At 35.4% G+C, this 19,119-nt stretch overlaps 3 protein-coding genes across 3 annotated transcripts; 2 read left to right on the top strand and 1 right to left on the bottom strand.

Moving 5' to 3' along the window:
- Window positions 1-1,013: 1,013 nt before the first annotated feature.
- LOC111451623 lies at window positions 1,014-1,733 on the top strand. Its single transcript, XM_023092097.1, has one exon. The coding sequence runs from the start codon at window positions 1,014-1,016 to the stop codon at window positions 1,731-1,733; it is 720 nt and encodes a 239-aa protein (XP_022947865.1).
- A 1,239-nt stretch (window positions 1,734-2,972) lies between these two features.
- LOC111451622 (E3 ubiquitin-protein ligase ATL41-like) lies at window positions 2,973-3,831 on the top strand (the record flags this gene model as incomplete). The annotated part of the gene is made up of 2 exons (XM_023092096.1): window positions 2,973-3,237; window positions 3,321-3,831. Coding segments are annotated over 2 exons (690 nt in total), but the record flags the coding sequence as incomplete, so codon positions are not given.
- Window positions 3,832-5,203: 1,372 nt separating this feature from the next.
- On the bottom strand, window positions 5,204-16,758 carry LOC111451007 (phototropin-2-like). Its single transcript, XM_023091229.1, has 23 exons — window positions 16,329-16,758; window positions 15,159-15,673; window positions 14,898-15,080; window positions 14,126-14,217; window positions 13,796-14,054; window positions 13,382-13,595; window positions 12,831-12,901; window positions 12,392-12,498; window positions 12,128-12,177; window positions 11,936-12,040; window positions 11,796-11,855; window positions 11,245-11,334; window positions 10,341-10,417; window positions 10,171-10,255; window positions 9,756-9,836; window positions 9,032-9,135; window positions 8,540-8,589; window positions 7,940-8,046; window positions 7,353-7,475; window positions 6,954-7,005; window positions 6,635-6,747; window positions 5,749-5,889; window positions 5,204-5,627 (listed from the first exon to the last, which is right to left on the bottom strand). Exons 2-23 carry the CDS (start codon window positions 15,635-15,637, stop codon window positions 5,514-5,516), a joined length of 2,757 nt encoding a protein of 918 aa, XP_022946997.1. The 5' UTR covers window positions 15,638-15,673; window positions 16,329-16,758; the 3' UTR covers window positions 5,204-5,513.
- Between the last annotated feature and the right edge of the window lie 2,361 nt (window positions 16,759-19,119).

Genomic DNA, 19,119 nt, shown 5'->3' with positions numbered 1-19,119 from the left:
TTAATATTCTTTTTTTTTCGAATTATTAATTAATATTTTATCATTTACAATATTCTTTTTTACTATTAAAAGATTCGTATAACATTTTTTTAATCTTTTCTTTTTTTATATTCTCTCAACGAGGTCGTTAAATCTCACATAGGCAATAGTCCATTCCTTTTCATTGCTTTTCTATCGATAACTACTTTTTTATGTCTACGTGTTCGAGTTAGCTTGCGTGAACATTGACTAATCTCACGACACAACTGCTTAACCTTATTACCCTCACTGGAACCGTGAGCTAGAACTAAAATCTTCTTCCCATTTCACTTGTTCGAGCCTGCTTGTGTGAGCATTGATTAATCTCACGAGATAGTCGTTTAACCCTACAACCTTCACTGAAACAGTGAGCAAGAACTGAAATCTTCTTCCCGTTTCACTTACTATTGTGTTTTTAAGTGTCCGACATAGCTTGTATGAGCATCAACTAATCTCACGAGACAGTCGCTTAACCCTATCACTGAAATAGCGAGCTAAAACTTAAATCTTCTTCCCATTTCACTTACTATTCCTTTTTTATTTCCAAGTGTCTGAACCAACTTGCATGAACATCACCGAACCTCACGAGACAACTTCTTGACCCTACAACATTCACTTATCAAAAAACCTCATTCGATACTAACTCTTAGATCAGTGACCACTTTAGTTTAAGCTCATTCCCTATAAACCCTCTTCCCGTTTCACTCAATGAGTACAAACAAAGCTCTTCGTGTCACAGTGATCCATGAAAGTAGTGAGTCCGACTAGATTACCTCCATATTCCCATAAACTAGCAGAGTTGACTCAAACAGTGAATAAATATATCGATCTACTAATATACTTTTAATGGCATCTAATTCTTTACAAACATGTCAACTGAACAAAGATGCTCTCCGATCGTAAAGGCTAAGCAAAGCATCTTCCCGCATCACGATATCTCCCAAGTCACCTCGTTAAAAGTGCACGATACGAGCAAAAAAACACATAGAAAAAACATGAAGATTGAGAAAGAGATAACTCACCCAATCCACCCATGCCACAAGCTGACACTCAACTACACCGAGGCCCCCTTCAACTGCGATGGCTGCCAAGAAGCTGGCATTGGCTACAACTACAAGTGCCACCAATGTGGCTTCCACATGCACAAGGTCTGCGCCGTTGGCGCCCCAACCATCACCCATCCCTTCTATAAAAAATGTGAATTTAAGCTACACCATCGCCCCCCAGGCCAAGCCAAGCGCGTATGCGATGCTTGTAGGACTCACATCCATGGCTTTGTGTACCATTGCAATGCCTGTGACTTCGATCTTCATCCTTGTTGCGCTAGCCTCCCGCAAGTCCTTGATGATGGGCAGCGCCATCTCTACCTTTGTCACAAGCTCTCGAGCTCGTGTCATGGCTGCGGCGGAAAGGGGCTCGGCTGGTCTTATAGGTCGAAGTGTAGGACTTATAATCTTCATTTGTCGTGTGTGAAGGAGATGTTGGTGGAGAGTTGGCAAGCTGTGTATTTCAATGTGGATAAGAATAAGGTTAGGGAAATGGTTACTACGATTCCTCGGCTTAAGGGGTCGATGCAAGACCGGCGTGGAGCAAGAGGAACGGTCGAGAAGTGTGGTCGGGTAGCTGGTGCTGCTGCTCGTGTTATCATCTCTGCCATTCTTGGTGACCCTTCTGCTATCGTAGCGGCTGTGGTTGGTGGCATCATATCGAAGTAAGATGTTTTTGAATGCATGCTCGTGCAAACATGTTTTTTTTTTTTTCGGGATGTGCGTTACCTTTATATACATAGTTTCGTGTACATTGATTTCATGCATATGAATTTACTAGACCGAGCGTTGCTTTTGTACTCTCTAAGTCTGACTTTCGAGTATGAATCATTTTCATGCGTAAGCGTTATCACTTTCATACATACATCACGTAGAAACAAGCTGAAAAACATGACTAGAAGATCACGACACGTACAAACATCACAGAGGGAGAGAGGTAGACTAAGAGGGAGGTGTACGAGGCTCGTTTGCATGACGAAGAATGCTTTGACGGTGTATTTTAGGGTTTTCGTTCTTTTTTCAAAAATGTCTTTCAACTTTTTTACGTGATTCTGTTAAAAAATTTAATAAACTAAAAAAAAACGTTTGAATTTTCAATTTCATTCGTATCCTTAATTTTTTTAAACAATAAAAAAATGAAATTGTTATTATCACGTTTCAAAAATACCTAAAAAGTAACATTAATATCTTAACATTATATATATATTTTTTTTTAATTAAAGAATGAAATAAGAAAATTAAAGAAATATTCAAGAAATCTAAATTTCTTCTCTGAGTGTTCAAATGACCTGAGAACGTGACCAACCTGGACTACCCAACCAAAACCATAAAGATTGAGTTGAATTAGATTTCGAAAAACCGAAAATTCGAGTCGGTTTACAGGTTAACATGTTTCTAGCCAGTCAGGCTAACTCGACCAGTACTCTTGAATATAAAATTACAACATTTAACTATGTTAGTATTGAGTTGTAACCCATGAATATTTAATATTTGAGTCTTATGAGATTTTAGTTATTATCGTTGTATTATGGATAAATAATTTTTTCTAAAAAGAAATAACCCGACAACTCGACCTCTATTTTCGAGCTCTAAACTCTATTGGGGTTAGGTTAACTCGACAACCCAACTCGAAAATAGAGGTTAAGTTAGATTGGGTTGTGATCAGTGTTCGAGTTATAAATGGAAAGAAACTCATAATTATTAAACCAAAAATAAACAAAATAATAATAATAATAATAAATAAATAAATAAATATATATATATATATATATATATATATATATATATATAAAGGATTGATTTAAAAGTTTTGACATTGTTATTCCAATAATTTCTCCATAGTGTCGACATGCGAAAAGCTACTTTAAAGCTTTTCAAATAATTGAGTTTAAACTATGGAAACAATAAATATGCCAAAAACCAGCAATCGCCGCCGGCCGCCCGGCCCGTCTTCTCCGCCGGAATCATAGCGCAATCAGGAGAGCAGTTGAAAAGTTCGAAAGTCGCAGAGAACACACTGATCGATATAATACTCCTTCTTCTTCTTCTTCTTCTTCTTCTTCTTCTTCTTCTTCTTCTTCAAATCGCTCTAGAAATTCCAGAAGTGAATCGATATGGCCCACACTTTCCCCAAAACTCAGATTTCTCGGACTTCAATTGCGAAATCGACGATGTAATCCTCCTCTTCACTCCTTCAATAGTCCTATTTTAACACCGATTTCCTTCAATCCTTCAATCGCAACATCGTCATGTTAGGTTTTCTTTTGGCCATCAGTTTCTTCAACACTTACGTATGGATCCCGCTGCTTCGTCTCAAGGATGCGATTATTGGCGGCGTTAGCGTTTTCCGCCTCGCATTTGTACCGGAATCGGACGGCTCAAGCGGCGGAACTCTGCTGGTGAGAAGATACGAAGAGTTGCAGAGGAGCGATGATCGAGCGGAGGAGGAGATTTGTTCTATCTGTTTGATGGAATTCGCGAGAGGAGATTCCGTGTGCGTATTACCGGATTGTTCCCACGTTTTTCATTTCGATTGCATCGAGAAGTGGCTCGAGAGAAATCGCTTCACTTGCCCGCTCTGTAGGTGCTTCTTCTTCTTCAACATCAGGAATCGCCATGAGAGGAAGCTCCAATTCGTCGTTCCAGATAATCCTTCTTGCCTCTATTACTTCTTGCAGTGATTTTTCATTCGTTTCGTTTTCCATTATCGATTGTTCGTCTGTAGACTGATGTGGATTTCGAAATTGCTATCAGAATGATGTAGTAATTTTTGGTTCGTTAGGTTAACCCACCAAGAATCTCCGGATAGAGTTGAGCTCGCTATAGAATTCACAGCTCAACTCAACCCAATCTCTATTTTTTTTACTCGATCATCAACCCAATTAATTATCTTGCAGTTCAATTTTGCACAATAACAAAAAAAAACTTCACAATCTTCTCAAATTTATCTGAATTAGCTCACCATAACTTGAATATATACAAAGAAAGTTTGTTGTAAATTTTTTGTTTTCTGAAATTGGACATTGAAGTATAGAAATTTCTTGGTAGACGTCAACTAAGATTTTGATTGTGATCGATAACCTACTAGACAACAATTTTGACAACGATAGATAACGACCTTAACACTACTTCACTTTAAAAAAATTATTTGATATATTAAATATATATTTAATTTTAAATTTTAAATTTTATGTTTAATAAATTTATAAGTAAAATGATTGGATGGAAGAATGATTATAAATTTATAAAATTACGAAGACTTTTAATTATAAAATTTGCTTAAAATGTCAAAACTCAAAAGGCTAATAAAAGTCAGCTCCCTTTTAAATTTCCAAATTATTTGGCAATGATGAACACAAAAGTCTCTTATTATTATTTTTTTAATTATTCTTAATTTAATTTATCATACTTAAAATTTCTAAATTTATTAAGGCTATATAGATAAGAAAATGCCATTATAATAATTTGACCAACATTTTTTTTATAAAAATTAATAAAAAGAATTAAATAAAATTCAAATTTTGTATATATTTTCAATTTTATCCCTAACAAATTTGCCCCTAATGTTTTTTTTTTGTCGTTTCCCTTTTATATTAAAATAATAATTATTATTGTTGAATGAGAAAAATGTCAATAAATTTAAATAATAGTTGAGGGTGTAGATTTAATAAAAAATTAGAACATTTAACATAAAATTAAAAACTATTTTTTAAAATCTGCTGAAATATTTTTTAAATTGTCTGCTTTTGCCTGCTACGTATAGCTATCAGCCTCACGATTCTAAAACGCCTCTGTTAGAGAGAGGTGTCCACACCTTTGTAAGGAATGTTTCATTCCCATCTCTAACCGAAGTGGGATCTCACAATCATATCCAACAAAGATCTTACATATAGAGAGATGACTCAACGAGCCATCCGAATATAGAGAGATGACTCAACGAGCCATCCGAGAAGGACTTCTTCAAGACCCTATTCCGAAAACCATGTGCTTATGCATTAGGAGGCTATAAAAATTTAATACTGTTCATTCTGAGATCTCAACATCCAAACAAGCCTTGAATTAAATGGCATTTGATTCAAAATTGCTAAATAGAAATTCAAACAATTTTTTCTTCCATCATACGAGATCACAATGGTTTGTTCTTGATGAATCTTGCTCATTCAAATCAAAATTTTATTATCTGTTCCTTGTTATTAGACAGTCATACAATATACATAGAATTACAGAAAAATGATTATGGCCATGAAATATAAATCACCTGTCATCCCGTCCCAAGAACACCGAAACAATTATCGGGGTGGCTGTGTATGCCGGTAACGAACCGGGACTTATTGACTGTGAATGATGACAACAAACTTGGAATTATACAAGCCTAACCAGCATTGCAAAGACAGCTACCAACTTGGAAAAGGAAATGGCTTACCATTTGTAACGCTATGGTGAGGAACTTCAAAAGAGATCCATATCCATTGTAGTAAGCACTCCATCATCTTCCCAGTTTACGTTCTTGGCAGATTCATCTTTCCCAGTAAGGTTAAGAGGTGATTCTAATGGTGGTGGGACCTTCATACCAAAAGAACAAGCAGAAAATAAGGCCATGATCAAGTTGTTAATGGTTCTGTTCTTTGAAAGATCATCCACAGATAAGTTTGGTACAGGTTTTTAAAGTAGAGAGCATTCGTACCATGCACCGGATCAGCGGCCAGTTGATTGATTGGAAAAAGGGGTGCTGTTTGATTTCATTTGCACCTGTACTCGATCCTAAACGTCGGGCAGGGTCTCGTTGTAGCAATGCGTTGATCAGCTGCCTTGCTGCAAGACTTACCTGGAAGAGTGTATGTAAATCAGTAGGATTGAAAAATACCATAAGACTTTTGATAAAAGCTGCAAATTCAATGCATTCAACAGGGATTGGTTTCCACCAATGCTTTTTTGTAGTTTAGATCAAGAAATGATCATGTTGTGAAGATCTAATGAGGAGCCATAAACCTCCATAATCCCAACATGATAACGCATATGGCCTTGAGTGGTTTGTAATAGAAATATGATACTAAGGACGCTAGACATGGCTCGCCCACGAGCATGTAGATGCTACATGGCTGACTGCCTATGGCTGATAGTAATAAGACCAATAACCTCAATGTGTTAGTTGAGCCCCATGGATATGACCAATTAGCCAATGCTAGTTAGATCACTGTTGTTAGATTAATGTTGTGAGATCCCACCTCAATTGGAGTGGGGAACAAAACATTCCTTATAAGGATGTGGAAACTTCTTCCTAGTAGACGCGTTTTAAAATCGTGAGTGGGACAATATCTGCTAGTGGTGGGTTTGGGCTGTTACAAATGGTATCAATGCCAGACACTGGGCGGTGTACCAGCGAGGACGTTGGACCTCCAGGGGGGTGGATTGTGAGATCCCACATCAGTTGGAGAGGGAATGAAACATTTCTTAGAAGGATGTGGAAACCTCTCCCTAACACACGCGTTTTAAAACCGTGAGGCTGACGGCGATGCGTAATGGGCTAAAGTGGACAATAGCAGCAAAGTAATCGAGGTCTTTTATTTTACCTGAATGCTACTTGGGAAGGTGAGATCTTTGTGCAGGATGTTACCAAAAGTCTTCTGCCTGTTCTTTCCCCTGAAAGGCGTGCGGCCGTAAAGCATCTCGTACAACAAAATACCTGAATCCCAAACACAACCAGTTCAAGTCTTGAATTACAAAAGCATCACAACAAATCTTTTGGATAGTAAAATAAGCAGAGAGCCATGTTTTGGATAGCCCTAGCAGTTTTCTCTAATTGATTGAGTCATTACAGAGCCATGTTCACTTAAGAAAGGGGAAGTGCAAATAGAAACAGGAAAATAGTTTTGATAACCATGGTCTTACCAAGAGCCCACCAATCGATAGAGCTGCTGTGGCCTTCCCCTGTTATAATTTCCTGTAATTGAAGTACCAATAAGAACTTGAAAAGAACTATAGTGATGAAATCATCATCATCTTACATGTTATCATGCTATGAAGCAAAAAAATTCCAAGAAAGTACGTCTTTTTCCATGATTTTCTCTCATATTTGAGCAAAAAAAAACCCAATCAAAATCATGGATTGCAAAGATCAAACTATCTAGCCTTAAGTAACTAGTCTTTAGATACTGAATTACTATTTTTTTTTTCCACGCGAAATCTATACCTCATATTACACGACTCCACAAAGATGTCTTATTTTACAAATTAATCGAATCAAATTAGTATGAAATACGTGAACGCATAACGAGGGATTCACCATACAGGAGCAATATACTCTTCGGTTCCAACAAATGAGTTCGACTGTGTCATCGGCTCCGCAACAAATACTGGCGGTGGTTGACTTCGAGATCTCCTTCTACCGTGAGGCAATGGATACTTCACAATCTATGATTCAATGGGTACAATTAGAATTAGTAGCGTCAAACAAAGTAGATGCCAACAAAAATTTCCATGGTCAACTAGCTTAATGCATGAGATACCTTGGTTTTTCATGGTTTCATATTCAATGATCTTGGATAGAATCCACAAGCTCATAATTAGTTTTTTCTTACCTCACTGTCAGGGGCTATGCACTCCTCTTGTGTTACACTTATATTTAATAAGAAACCCAACTATTTAATCAGCCTATCTTCTGTGTCTACCCTTTCATTGCCCCGAACCTCGGATATGGCATGCCCCAGAGTAGTTCGATATCTCTATTTTTTTTTTGCATGGAATGATTCACGGCTTAAGGCTTGTTTCATATAATTAACATCATTTCCTAACTTAAAACAATAAGAAAACCTTGGATATGAGCAAATAAGAAGTGGTTTTAAGATGGTTGAACAAGAAATTGGGAAGCACACAACCTGTGGTTTGCAGGCTGTCATAAGCGATAAATCGAAGTCAGCAAGCGTAACGTGCCCATCCTTCTGGAGAAGAATATTTTCAGGCTTCAGATCTCGATAGATGATTCCTGTAGGAAATCGTGAAAAGTAAAAAAAAACGAACCTAAGGAAATTAAATACTTTTCTCTGATTAACAATGTAGTTCATCATGTTATACAATATACCTTCCATATTATGTGTATTTTCAGTTACAGTAAATCTATGTGTTTACTTACAACCCTTGTGAGTAACATCGAGATTGTTCCCAAGCCTTTTACCAAATCTTTTTGGAGTTCTAAATTGCTCAAAATGGTACAAACTATTGAAAAAAATTCGGAAGAAGTATCTTGGGTCCAATTTCTCTCCTAGATTTAGAGTGAAATCAATGAATCTTCAAATCTGTATCATCTTTATAAATGAAGTCAAAATGTTCTTGAAGGAAGCAATAATTCTAGTTATTCAGAAAGTCCTACTAGAAGTTGATGTTATTCTCAGACAATTGCACTCAAAGCAGCAGATGAGTAGGAAGAAATATTGTATGCATATTGGATGAAATCGAAGAAGCCGAAAGGTCATCGTTACCTAGACAGTGAAGATACTCCAAGCCAATGACGACCTCTGCAGCATAGAACCTGAAGAAGCGAATGGGGCATAACAAGTCAAGAGTGTGATCATGGCTTGGGTGAAAGAAGTAAACATATACTGTTAACGTGATATAACGGAAAATATTTTTCAACGATAAAAAGATAAACTAATTTATCCTTTTATACGACTTTTGTTAAAGTTAGGACCTCATCAACTGGGTCTTCATCATATTCACAACTAATTTAGACTCCAGCAGGAAGAAAGAATGAAAATGATGTGCTATTCGTTCAATACTTTATTTTGCTTTGGTTCCCTATTTCTAAAGCAAAAGTGCTCCTACAAGCAATTAGGCTAAAATCATAATGGATGTTCACAATTCCTTTCACCACACACGAAGAGCTTAATACATCACAACGAGTAATAATCCCAATTCCTAACTTGGTAAACCAAAAATTTTAGGTGTTTTTGCTGTTAACAAAAGTAGCGTACCTAGCAGAATCCTCTTTAAACAATTTCATTGGCTGCTTATCAAGCAATGCAAATAACTCCCCACCAGGGCAAAAGTCTGATATCAAACAAACGTGTGTAGGGGTCTGGAGAAACACATAGATATAGTATCACTAAGCAGATGTCTTTTGTACCGTGTGCATGGTTAAACGAGGAATAATCAGGATGAAACATATTTGAACAACGAAACTAGACTAGCCAGTCTCTCAAGGCTGTATTTTCAGTTCATAATTATAATCTATTGATCATCAAACTTCGCTCAACTGTATATCTACAACTTGCTGCTATCAACAATGATGACCTCGCATAAAAAATAACTAAACTTAGTAGAGTTGCAGGAAAGAAGAGAAGTGATCAACTGCAGCTAATATCAAGTTTTCATGTTATTTATTGAAGTAAGGCATGTCATAGTTGCGCCCTAGCTGAGGGAGGATTTAGCCATCCATAAAATATGTCTCATGAGTCAGATAACACATGAGATACGGAATATTTCCTTATGGAAATGACTCTTAACATTATAATTATCTGTGTGATTTTGAACCAAAGCCTTTTAGTAGGTGTCAAAGCATGCATTATTGTGGTGCGTTTCCGATTAGAGTTCTAGTTTTCATAAACATTCCATATTTGTAAAAACAAGCAGGATTAGTTCTAAATGTGCATATAGAATTAATTTGGAAAACAGATATGGGATAGGATATGTTTGCACCTCAAATGAAGTGTATAGTGTTGGAAGAAAAGGATGATCCAGAAGTGCAACGATTTGCCTTTCAATGCATGCTCTGTGGACCTTCAGAGAAACAATTAATCACAAATTACTCTCCAAACAAGGTGATAAGATGAAGTATCTGCAAAACTAGCTGGTGGTTCATTCAAAACCCTGTGATGTTATACTGAAGCATCTGCAACCCTGTCCAATTTTCAAAAATTTATTCTAACAAACTTGTAGGCATGAAGTCTTCTTGATGCAATCATGAACTATACAGAGCATTTGCAGAGCTTTCAAGAAAGCAGAAGCTAAGAAAAGTTTATTTTTACCAATCCGCTCTACGATGCAAACAAGTGTATGAAGTAGAAATCTGGGGGCTATTCTAGAAAATCAAACCATGGTTTTCTTATAAGACCTTGTTTCGATTCAGAAGTGTTGATTTCTCCATTGCTTTCAAGGCATAAAGTTCGCTTGTACCTAGAAGTTCCACCAGATGAACACTGCAGCAAATATGCAGCATAAGTTAACCGATCGTGTACAAAATAAATAATCATGTTGAATGCATGTGATAATAGACTACACTACCTGCCAGTGTCTCCATAACCCAGTGGTTTGATTGGCTTAAAATGTTGGAGTCCAATTTTTTCACGACGTTGAATAATCTAAAAAAAAATTAATTATCATGAAGGAAACCAGTAAAAATATTTCTAGAAACAACATGATGTGCAAATGAATTTGCAATTCCCTCATCAACTTTTGTGCTATAACTCCCTCCCTTAATGGAAAAGGGAATCTACACAGATGGTTGTTAAAATATATGGATGAACGTACAACTTGTCCGAGGTAAGAATTAGGAAGAATCTGGAAGCTGGGAGCAACATATTTTCTGGTGATTCAGGCTATTACTTGACAAGATTTAGAAGCTTATAACACAAGTGCGAAGTCGAGAAGAATTGGGAGGTGTAACAGCCCAAACCCACCGCTAGCACATATTGTCCGCTTTGGCCTGTTACGAATCGCCATCAGCCTCACGGTTTTAAAACACGTGTGCTAGAGAGAGGTTTCCACATCCTTACACCCTTATAAGGGATGTTTTGTTCCCCTCTCCAACCGATGTGGAATCTCATAATCCACCCTCTAGGGGGCCCAGTGTCCTTGCTGGCACACTGCTCGGTGTCTAGCTCTGATACTATTTGTAACAGTTCAAGCCCACCGTTAGCAAATATTGTCCACTTTGGCCCGTTATGTATCACCGTCAACCTCACGATTTTAAAACATGTCTGCTAGGGAGAGGTTTCCACACTCTTATAAGGAATGCTTCGTTTCCCTCTCCAACCGATGTGAGATCTCATACGAGGCAACTCGACAATTAATTTTTTGCAGAAAAAGTTCAGAGTCATCCTAACAAAACAAAAAAAAAGAGCAGTGGAAACAATCAGCAATTTTGCAAAGAAAATAAATAAATAAATAATGGAGTACATAAGTTTACCTTTTGTATAGCAGTCCAAGAAGAGCTATGCTTTTTGTGAGGCCTTGGGAAGACTGGTTGAGAATAAATTGCCCACAAATCTTCTGGTCTCTGAAACAGTAATATTTGGATAATCAAATTACAACATCTATAGCAATCAAAATTTGAAACCCAACAATGTATAGATCAATGTGAAAGGTTATATGTTTTTATTCCCTGTATCACATATATCAGCCCAACCTTGAGTAAACATTCAGCTACGAACTCGATGCCGCAGAAATGATTAATGATTTAATATGATGATTTCATTCATTCTTTCGCCTTCAAATCTTATACGCTGAGAGCTATGCTTTTGTTAAGCAATAACACGAACTCTAGAATGATCCGTGGATTTTTTGGAACACTCAACTCTAGAATGATTGTATTATAAATATCATAAAACTAAATGTTACACTTTAGTTTATCATATTTCATTTTTTTAAAAGAAAAATCAAGGAAAAAGTTTACTTATGGCAATAAAGATATTAGTTAGTTCTGTCAAATTCGAACATAGAGCAAAAGGAATACCTTACCAAGTTGGCATCAGGAAGTTCACGGACAGCCTCATCAACATTCTCTGCAGTGGCTCTAACCTAATAAAAGGATAAACGTATACTGATTATAAACCAAATGCTGATAATCAGCCTTTGAAGTAAACAACAAAAAGTTATACCAGCATGGCACTCTGCTGCTCTGCTGTCTCAGAAAGACGGTTTTGCAAAGGTTCCACACGACCACTTCCATCTAGTTGTACACCGATAAAATACTGAAGCTCTCCCTATAAAAATAAAATGAGACTTAGAAGAAAAGGTTGAATGGGATAGAATTTGCAAATGATGGTTTAAAAGAAAGTTTTCATAGATACCGTTTCATCACGCATCGGTTGCAAGTGGAATAAATTCCAGAACTTTTTACCTATCAGTCGTAAAATCGAGTTATGTTATACGCTGCTGCTAAATGATGTAGTGCAAAATGTTTCAAAGTTCAAATCTAATATAAACTTCAAAAATACAGTATGTAAAAAAAAAAGATCATTAAAACTAAATCCCAAGATCTGAAGCAACATTGACAAGTAAAACTCATTAAAGTTGATCGTGTTCACCATCATAACATCACAGCATCTTCTTACCCGTCTTGGTGTAGTTGATCAACTGAACAGTTATTTCTCTTTGTTCCCTAATTGCATCCCTAATCTTTGAGACGGTATCTTGATCTGTTTCAGGTCCTTGAAGAAACCTGTGTGATGAATGGGAAATGAAATACATTTATTAAGAAAGAAAACTTTTCTGCTAAAATTCAGATGAAATTTTGGCGTAAGTTAATCAGACCAGAATCCAATTGACTATATATGATGTAGTTAAATTCTCAGCTGGCTATATGTTTAACCTTATTATTCTTCTTGACAATTATGAAGGTTTATATATTTATGTCCAGCAAGGTACAGAAGCTAAACTTTCTGAACACTCTTAAAGAAGGGGGAAGAGATATCTTTATCAAAAAAAAAATAATAATAATAAAAATTAAAATTAAAATTAAAAAAAAATTCAAATATGTGATGACATCCCTACCGGCAATTCCGTCCCAAAATTTCTTCACGTGTATATTCTGTCAACTCGAGAAAGCTGTCGGATGCAAATATCTGCATACAAAAATATCATCATCGACAGCACTAAGCATAAACATGAGACTCCTTATTTGCAATCTTTATTATATTATGCAATTTAAACTTGACCAAAGATTATGCAAAACTTGCTAATATATTGACTGAGAAAGACAATGAGGCATGATTCGGTTAGTCGACGATGCAGTATGTTAGCAGAAGATTTATTGATTATCATAAGTACGAACAATGATATGATTTCTAGGCATTAAAGGAAAGTTATACAAGATCTGTCGGGTAATTTTCCTCAATGATTTTAGTTAAGAAGGAACTAAAATGCAAACAATTGCGCCAAAGGGAATCACTAAAAAGTAGAAATGTATTACGAGCTAAATTCTGCTTTCTTTATGAGAACTTGAAAATTATTCCACATCTATGATTAATAAACTCATGTTCACTAAATGCTATCAGGTCCAATTTAACTATAACCTCTCATACAGTAAGAGAAAGTGGTCTTACAATTGGATTATCAGGAAGCCTTGGATCAGAAATGACGAAGTTTTTCTCAATGCGCTCCAATGTGGTAGCTAAATCAATTCCTTGGCGAATATCCCTTTCTCTTTCAGCACGGTCCAAACTATCAGTCCGTTCTATTTCATCCGTCATCAAAATTTCTGGTTCAAGGGCTGTTACTTCAAGATTTCTTGAACTGCTAAGAGATTTCCCTTTTTGCCTGCAAGATAGCATAACAAAGAATATCCTGAAATCAAGCACTAAAAAATGACGATTACAAATTATATTAACCAACCATTTAGTCCGTGTAGTTATGAAATGAAGAATTAATTGCATGATTTCTGAAGGAATTAAATCTTCAACAGCCATGATTGACATCAACAAAGTGAAACAATCACACTTTCAGTAGGAATAACTCACCCTGTTAAAGAAACTCGACTTGATAACCTAGATTTCTTGCCTAAGCCATCATCTGTGAGGTCCTGTTGAGGAGTCTGTCTACCCGGTGAATAATTTGCAGCTGCAACTGACTTGGGAAGAACAGAGTCAAAATTTAACTTCTCCAACTCTTCTTTTTTCCTGGTAATGTCGTGACTCATAGCTCGATTATTAGATCGAGGGTTCTTCACAGTCTGAACAACCTCTGTGATGGAACCCAATGCCTTTTCCTTCTGGCGAGCTGAACATCAAAAGTGAAAATTAGAGGTGAAGGTAGCATCCCATTCCAGAGAAATATGGAAAACCAGTTACCATCATAGCGGATTAATGACTTCGGTAACCCATTCGGTCGTAATGCTCTATCAACTTTGCCTTCTGTGTACTTGCTTACTTCTACCTGCATTCTGCCAAAGAAAATACCGTTCTTTGAAATGAGATGGAGTTTATATTTACCAACAAAAAACATTATAATACTAAGACCAAAGCTCCAACAGACTTCATACAAATAGGGAGAGAAATCTTAATTTCTTGCATGTGACTAATAGTCAGAAGATCCTTAACTCGAGATTGCTCTACAAAGATTAAGAATCACACTACACCGAGTTTAGAGAAAAATTTTCATTCTCAAATTTGACATGGTGTGTTATGCTTCCTGAATTTCTTAGTTTCACAATTTTTTGCACTAAGAATCTTGGATCTTGCATAACTTTCTCTATTCTCTTTGCATATTAGTATCTCCAAGTTTTATTATTCTGATTATTCAATAAAATGTTTAAGGTTTGAGACAATATACTCCATGGTATAACGGCATGGGAGCAGTAACTTGAGAATACCGGTAACCAAAAAAGCTTCAAAAAAACTTAGTAATGTTCGTTTACTTTTTTTTCAAAGTAAAACACTGTCGGTTTATCCAAATTTTTGAAAGATAATCCTCATGAAAAATACACAGCACCATTTAACTGACGAAGAACACAATACAACCAAAAAAGGCCTGATCATGTTCTAGTATCAACCATCAAAGTCAAATGTCCATGCAAAAGTATCGCATTAAGCAAAAGGTCAGAAGAAGAAGAAGAAATCCAACCCAATAAATTTGATAGTGCTGCCATTGTCATCCTTGATAGGCGTGATTGTCAGAAGATTCCAGAAAGGAGTGCCATTCTTCTTGTAGTTCAAGAGCCTCCCACAGTAGCTTTTGCCGTTCTTCACTGCATATCGAATTTTTTCAACTTCTTTCTGGTCCGTCTCTGGTCCCTGAAGAAAACGGCTGACACCCAAAAGGAAATGATCTTACCAGTTTTTTCTTTTCAATTACAGTGATTAGTCAGTACATAAATGATCTTACCAGTTTTTTCCAATGATCTCATCTGAACCATAACCAGTCATGCCAAAGAACCCACTGCTCGCATACACGATGGGGCAGTCTGGTCGGGTGGCATCAGAGACTACAAATGTCTGTTCCAAAGAAGCCAAAGCATCCTTCAACTCTTGTGATACCCTTGGAAAAACTCCAGAGCTTTCAGTTTTTCCCGCGCCACTAATTTTCTCTGATGAACTTTTGCTGCCGCCTCCCTCCCCTGATGATCTTCCCACAATGGCCTTGAAACTGCCATCCTCCGCATCTGTTTCTACCACCAGTCCCCACTCAGCCGCCCTTTCTGCTATGTTTGCTTCTGTTGATATTACCCCTTTAGAAGAGGATTGCCAGCTTTTTCTGTCTTCTTTTGCTACATTTTCCTGAGCGTTTGATGCATTTGATTCTCCATCAGATGCCATCCACTTGTCAAGAGGCCCGTTACTGCTTATACCTCGCTTATCCTCCATTGCCAATGTCTCTCTTTAATTTGTGAAGAGAACAGCCTACCAAGTGATTTCAAATTAGAATTGGGACTTCACCAAGATTTCAAAGTTATAAATACTCAAAACAGCTGAGAAAACTGAGACAATCTTAGACGTCAAAAACAGAGCTTGACAGTGAAAAGGAAAAAGGAAACCCAACTACAAAAGAGATCAGGAAATGAAAACAGAGAGAAAAAGCCATCTTCCCCACAAACCAAAACTCAAAAAAAAGTACAGACAATGCAAAAGAGAGCAGCTGACAAACAATAAGAAAAAGACAAGTACCAGCATGATCCAATTATACAAAGAAAAAAAAAACAGAGTGATCCACTTGGAAGTAAGTGAAGTAAGCAGAAGAAAAAGCTTCCACAAATGGGAAATTCATACAATTCACAACCTTTCAACTGAATTCTAGAAACCCAGAAACCATGCCTGGCTTAGAAAGTGAAGTTTAAGAGATCAGGAAATGAAAACAGAGCATCTTCCCCATAAACCAAAACTCAACAAAAGTACAGAAAATGCAAAGGAGAGCAGCTGACAAACAAGAAGAAAAAGACAAGTACCAGCATGATCCAATTATACAAAGAAAAAAAAAACAGAGTGAACCCACTTGGAAGTAAGTGAAGTAAGCAGAAGCAAAAGCTTCCACAAATTGGAAATTCGTACAATTCACAACCTTTCAACAGAATTCTGGCAAACAAGAAACCATGTCGGGCTTAGAAAGTGAAGTTTCAGACCCAAAAACTCTGTGAGGACTTTGATCAAACAGGTAGTGTGCACAACGGGTGACGGTTGAAGATAAAGTCCCCACTTGCCAATAAACATGCCCCCCACCCAGCCGTATTGCAAACCCATGTAAAATAGAGCAAACTCCACGCGGCCGTTGATTTGGGCTCAGTTTATCCATAATCTTGTCCCTTTTTCAGATTTCGCATCAAGAGAAAACAAACGAAATTAAGGGAAATGTTTGGAAGGAAGATATATGAGGCCACAGTGGCTGCAGAATCGCATGAAACAAGTTTCTCCACGTCCTAGCGTTGAAAATTGAAATCCACAACTCTTTCAATGCCATAAAGCTACCACCTTTGCTTCGCTCTTGTTGCTCGGATAACGTTTTAGATATGCTTATGGCTCTTGCTTATCAAATAAAACAAAAACAATTATTCTTATAATTCTTATAATTATTACTTTCAAATAAAACAAAAATAATAATAATTATTATTATTATTTGAGAAAAGGTAAATAAGTTTATAATTAGTACCTATAGTTAATTTATTATTAATAATTTATTGTTAATATTATTTAAAAATTTGATTAAAACATAATTTAAACCATTAAATTAAAAAATAAAAAATCAACTTGAACCTAGTTCAACCGATTAAAATATATATTATAAATTAAAATATTAATGTTTTGAATTTATCTAATTTATACATTTTTAAATATTCGACCTCGCATCCAGTATTTTTATTTAAATATTTAAAACTCGAGCCTAAAAAATAAATAAATATATATTATAAATCAAAATATTAATATTTTGAATTTCTCTAATTTATACCTTATTAAATATTCGACCTCCCATCCAAGTATTTTTATTTAAATATTTAAAACAAAGATAAATAAATATTTAAATTTCATTCCATAATTATTATTTTTTTTTTAAAAAAAAACAAATGACACGTAAAAATATTGTAGCCACATGGCGGGATTACGGTGGCAAAGCCTCCACGTATTTTGTGATTTTTTTTTATGGTGGGTGTGACAATGGGCTTTCATGTTCTTATTTCTGTCTCTTAAATTGCCCCCATGACAATGCCAACCCTAACTACCTAGATGTTGAACCTTTCTACCCCACTATCTTTATCTTTTTGCTTTTTTTTCGCTCCTAGTTTTAATACGTTCGAGTTTACTTGGACGGTTAGGGTGGTTAGTTTTGTATCGAGAGTGGTGAGAGATTTCTTCCGAGCGAACACGTGTCACGAGGAGAGAGAGGTCTCACATCAACCATTCTGCCGAGAGGTACATTTTGGAGTTTGACCTGTTTTACTCGATTCGTTGACCTGCATATGACCCAGTTTTAGTACCCATGACTTGATCCATCCGTCTGATCTAACCTGTGACCCACGTCTCGTCTGGGTGCATCATGTCGTTGTGAGACTATTCGATAGAATTTTACGCACATGAAGGACTGAACACAATACTTGAGAATTGAATGCGTGAATCAAAGGGTATCATGTGCTACACTAAAGGCGTGTGTATCCTTCCCCTAAGCGCATATGGGTCAGGGAAGGAATTGTATTGTCGTCCGCACTTATATATATATTTATATTACAAATTATAATAAATTAATTTTTATATTTTATTTGTCTTTCCATTACAATTTCATCACCTTATACTTATAATTTCAATTATGATGTTACAATATCTAAAATTTTCTGACTATAATTTTAATATTTAATTTTTTTTAAATAAATAGTATGTTGTAATATTAAAATTTGATTGGTAGAATATTATATTAATTTTTTATATATATATTTTTAATAAAAAAAATTATTTTAAAATGGAAATTATGCATTAGATTTTATTTTATTTTTCAGAAAAACAAATTTAAAAAATAAAAATAAAAATATGAGAATTTTGTATAAATAAATAATATTTTTTGTTGATTTTAGTGTCTATCATGGGTCTATGAACTTTTGAGTTTTCAGTTGAACTATCGTGAAATCAAATCAACGAGCATAACCAAGTGAGGGGGGGCTAGTTTCATGGGCTCGACTCTAGCCTCTTCTATGCTCGGTCTGAAACCATATCATTTAGAGTTTCCTTAATAATTTTTTTAATTATTGATAATAGATGGATATCTCAAAGTAGTAGGTAAAAGCGTACATTTTCGACTAAAAAAATTATAGGTTTGAATTACTCTCCTATTAAAAATTAAATTATAAACTCGATGACGAAAATACCTTCTAATCAATCATGTGTGAAATATTCTATCAATCAAATTAAATTACTCATTTTACATGAAAAAGATTCATAATTTTGTCAAAAAAATAATAATAATAAATAGGGGATACATAGTTTATATATATAGTTTTAAGATCATATAGATCAAATTATAGATCAAATTCATAATAATTTACGGTGATTCGATTTAAAAAGATATGATTAGTTGGATTGGATTGAGTTATAAAATTTAAATGATAATCCAATCTAAAATTAAAACGTACTTAAAATATTTATTTATTTAGATTTAAATAATAAATAAATAAATAAATCAACTTTCAAGAATGAGGGCATAATCAAATAAATAATTTAAAAATTAAATAAACTTAAAATTAATATATATGACAAAGAAAATATATTTTTTCAAGTTCACGGGAACTAATTCAATTCATAAATTTTATATTCTATTTAAAATATATTATAATAATTAATTATGAAATATATCTTAGATATTCATAATCTAT

This window comes from Cucurbita moschata, unplaced genomic scaffold, assembly GCF_002738365.1.
Source record: "Cucurbita moschata cultivar Rifu unplaced genomic scaffold, Cmos_1.0 Cmo_Scf00013, whole genome shotgun sequence".
In the NCBI taxonomy this organism is placed as follows: Eukaryota; Viridiplantae; Streptophyta; class Magnoliopsida; order Cucurbitales; family Cucurbitaceae; genus Cucurbita; species Cucurbita moschata.
The sequence above is the reverse complement of the archived record's forward strand: the minus strand, read 5'-3'. Positions and strand labels throughout refer to the sequence as shown.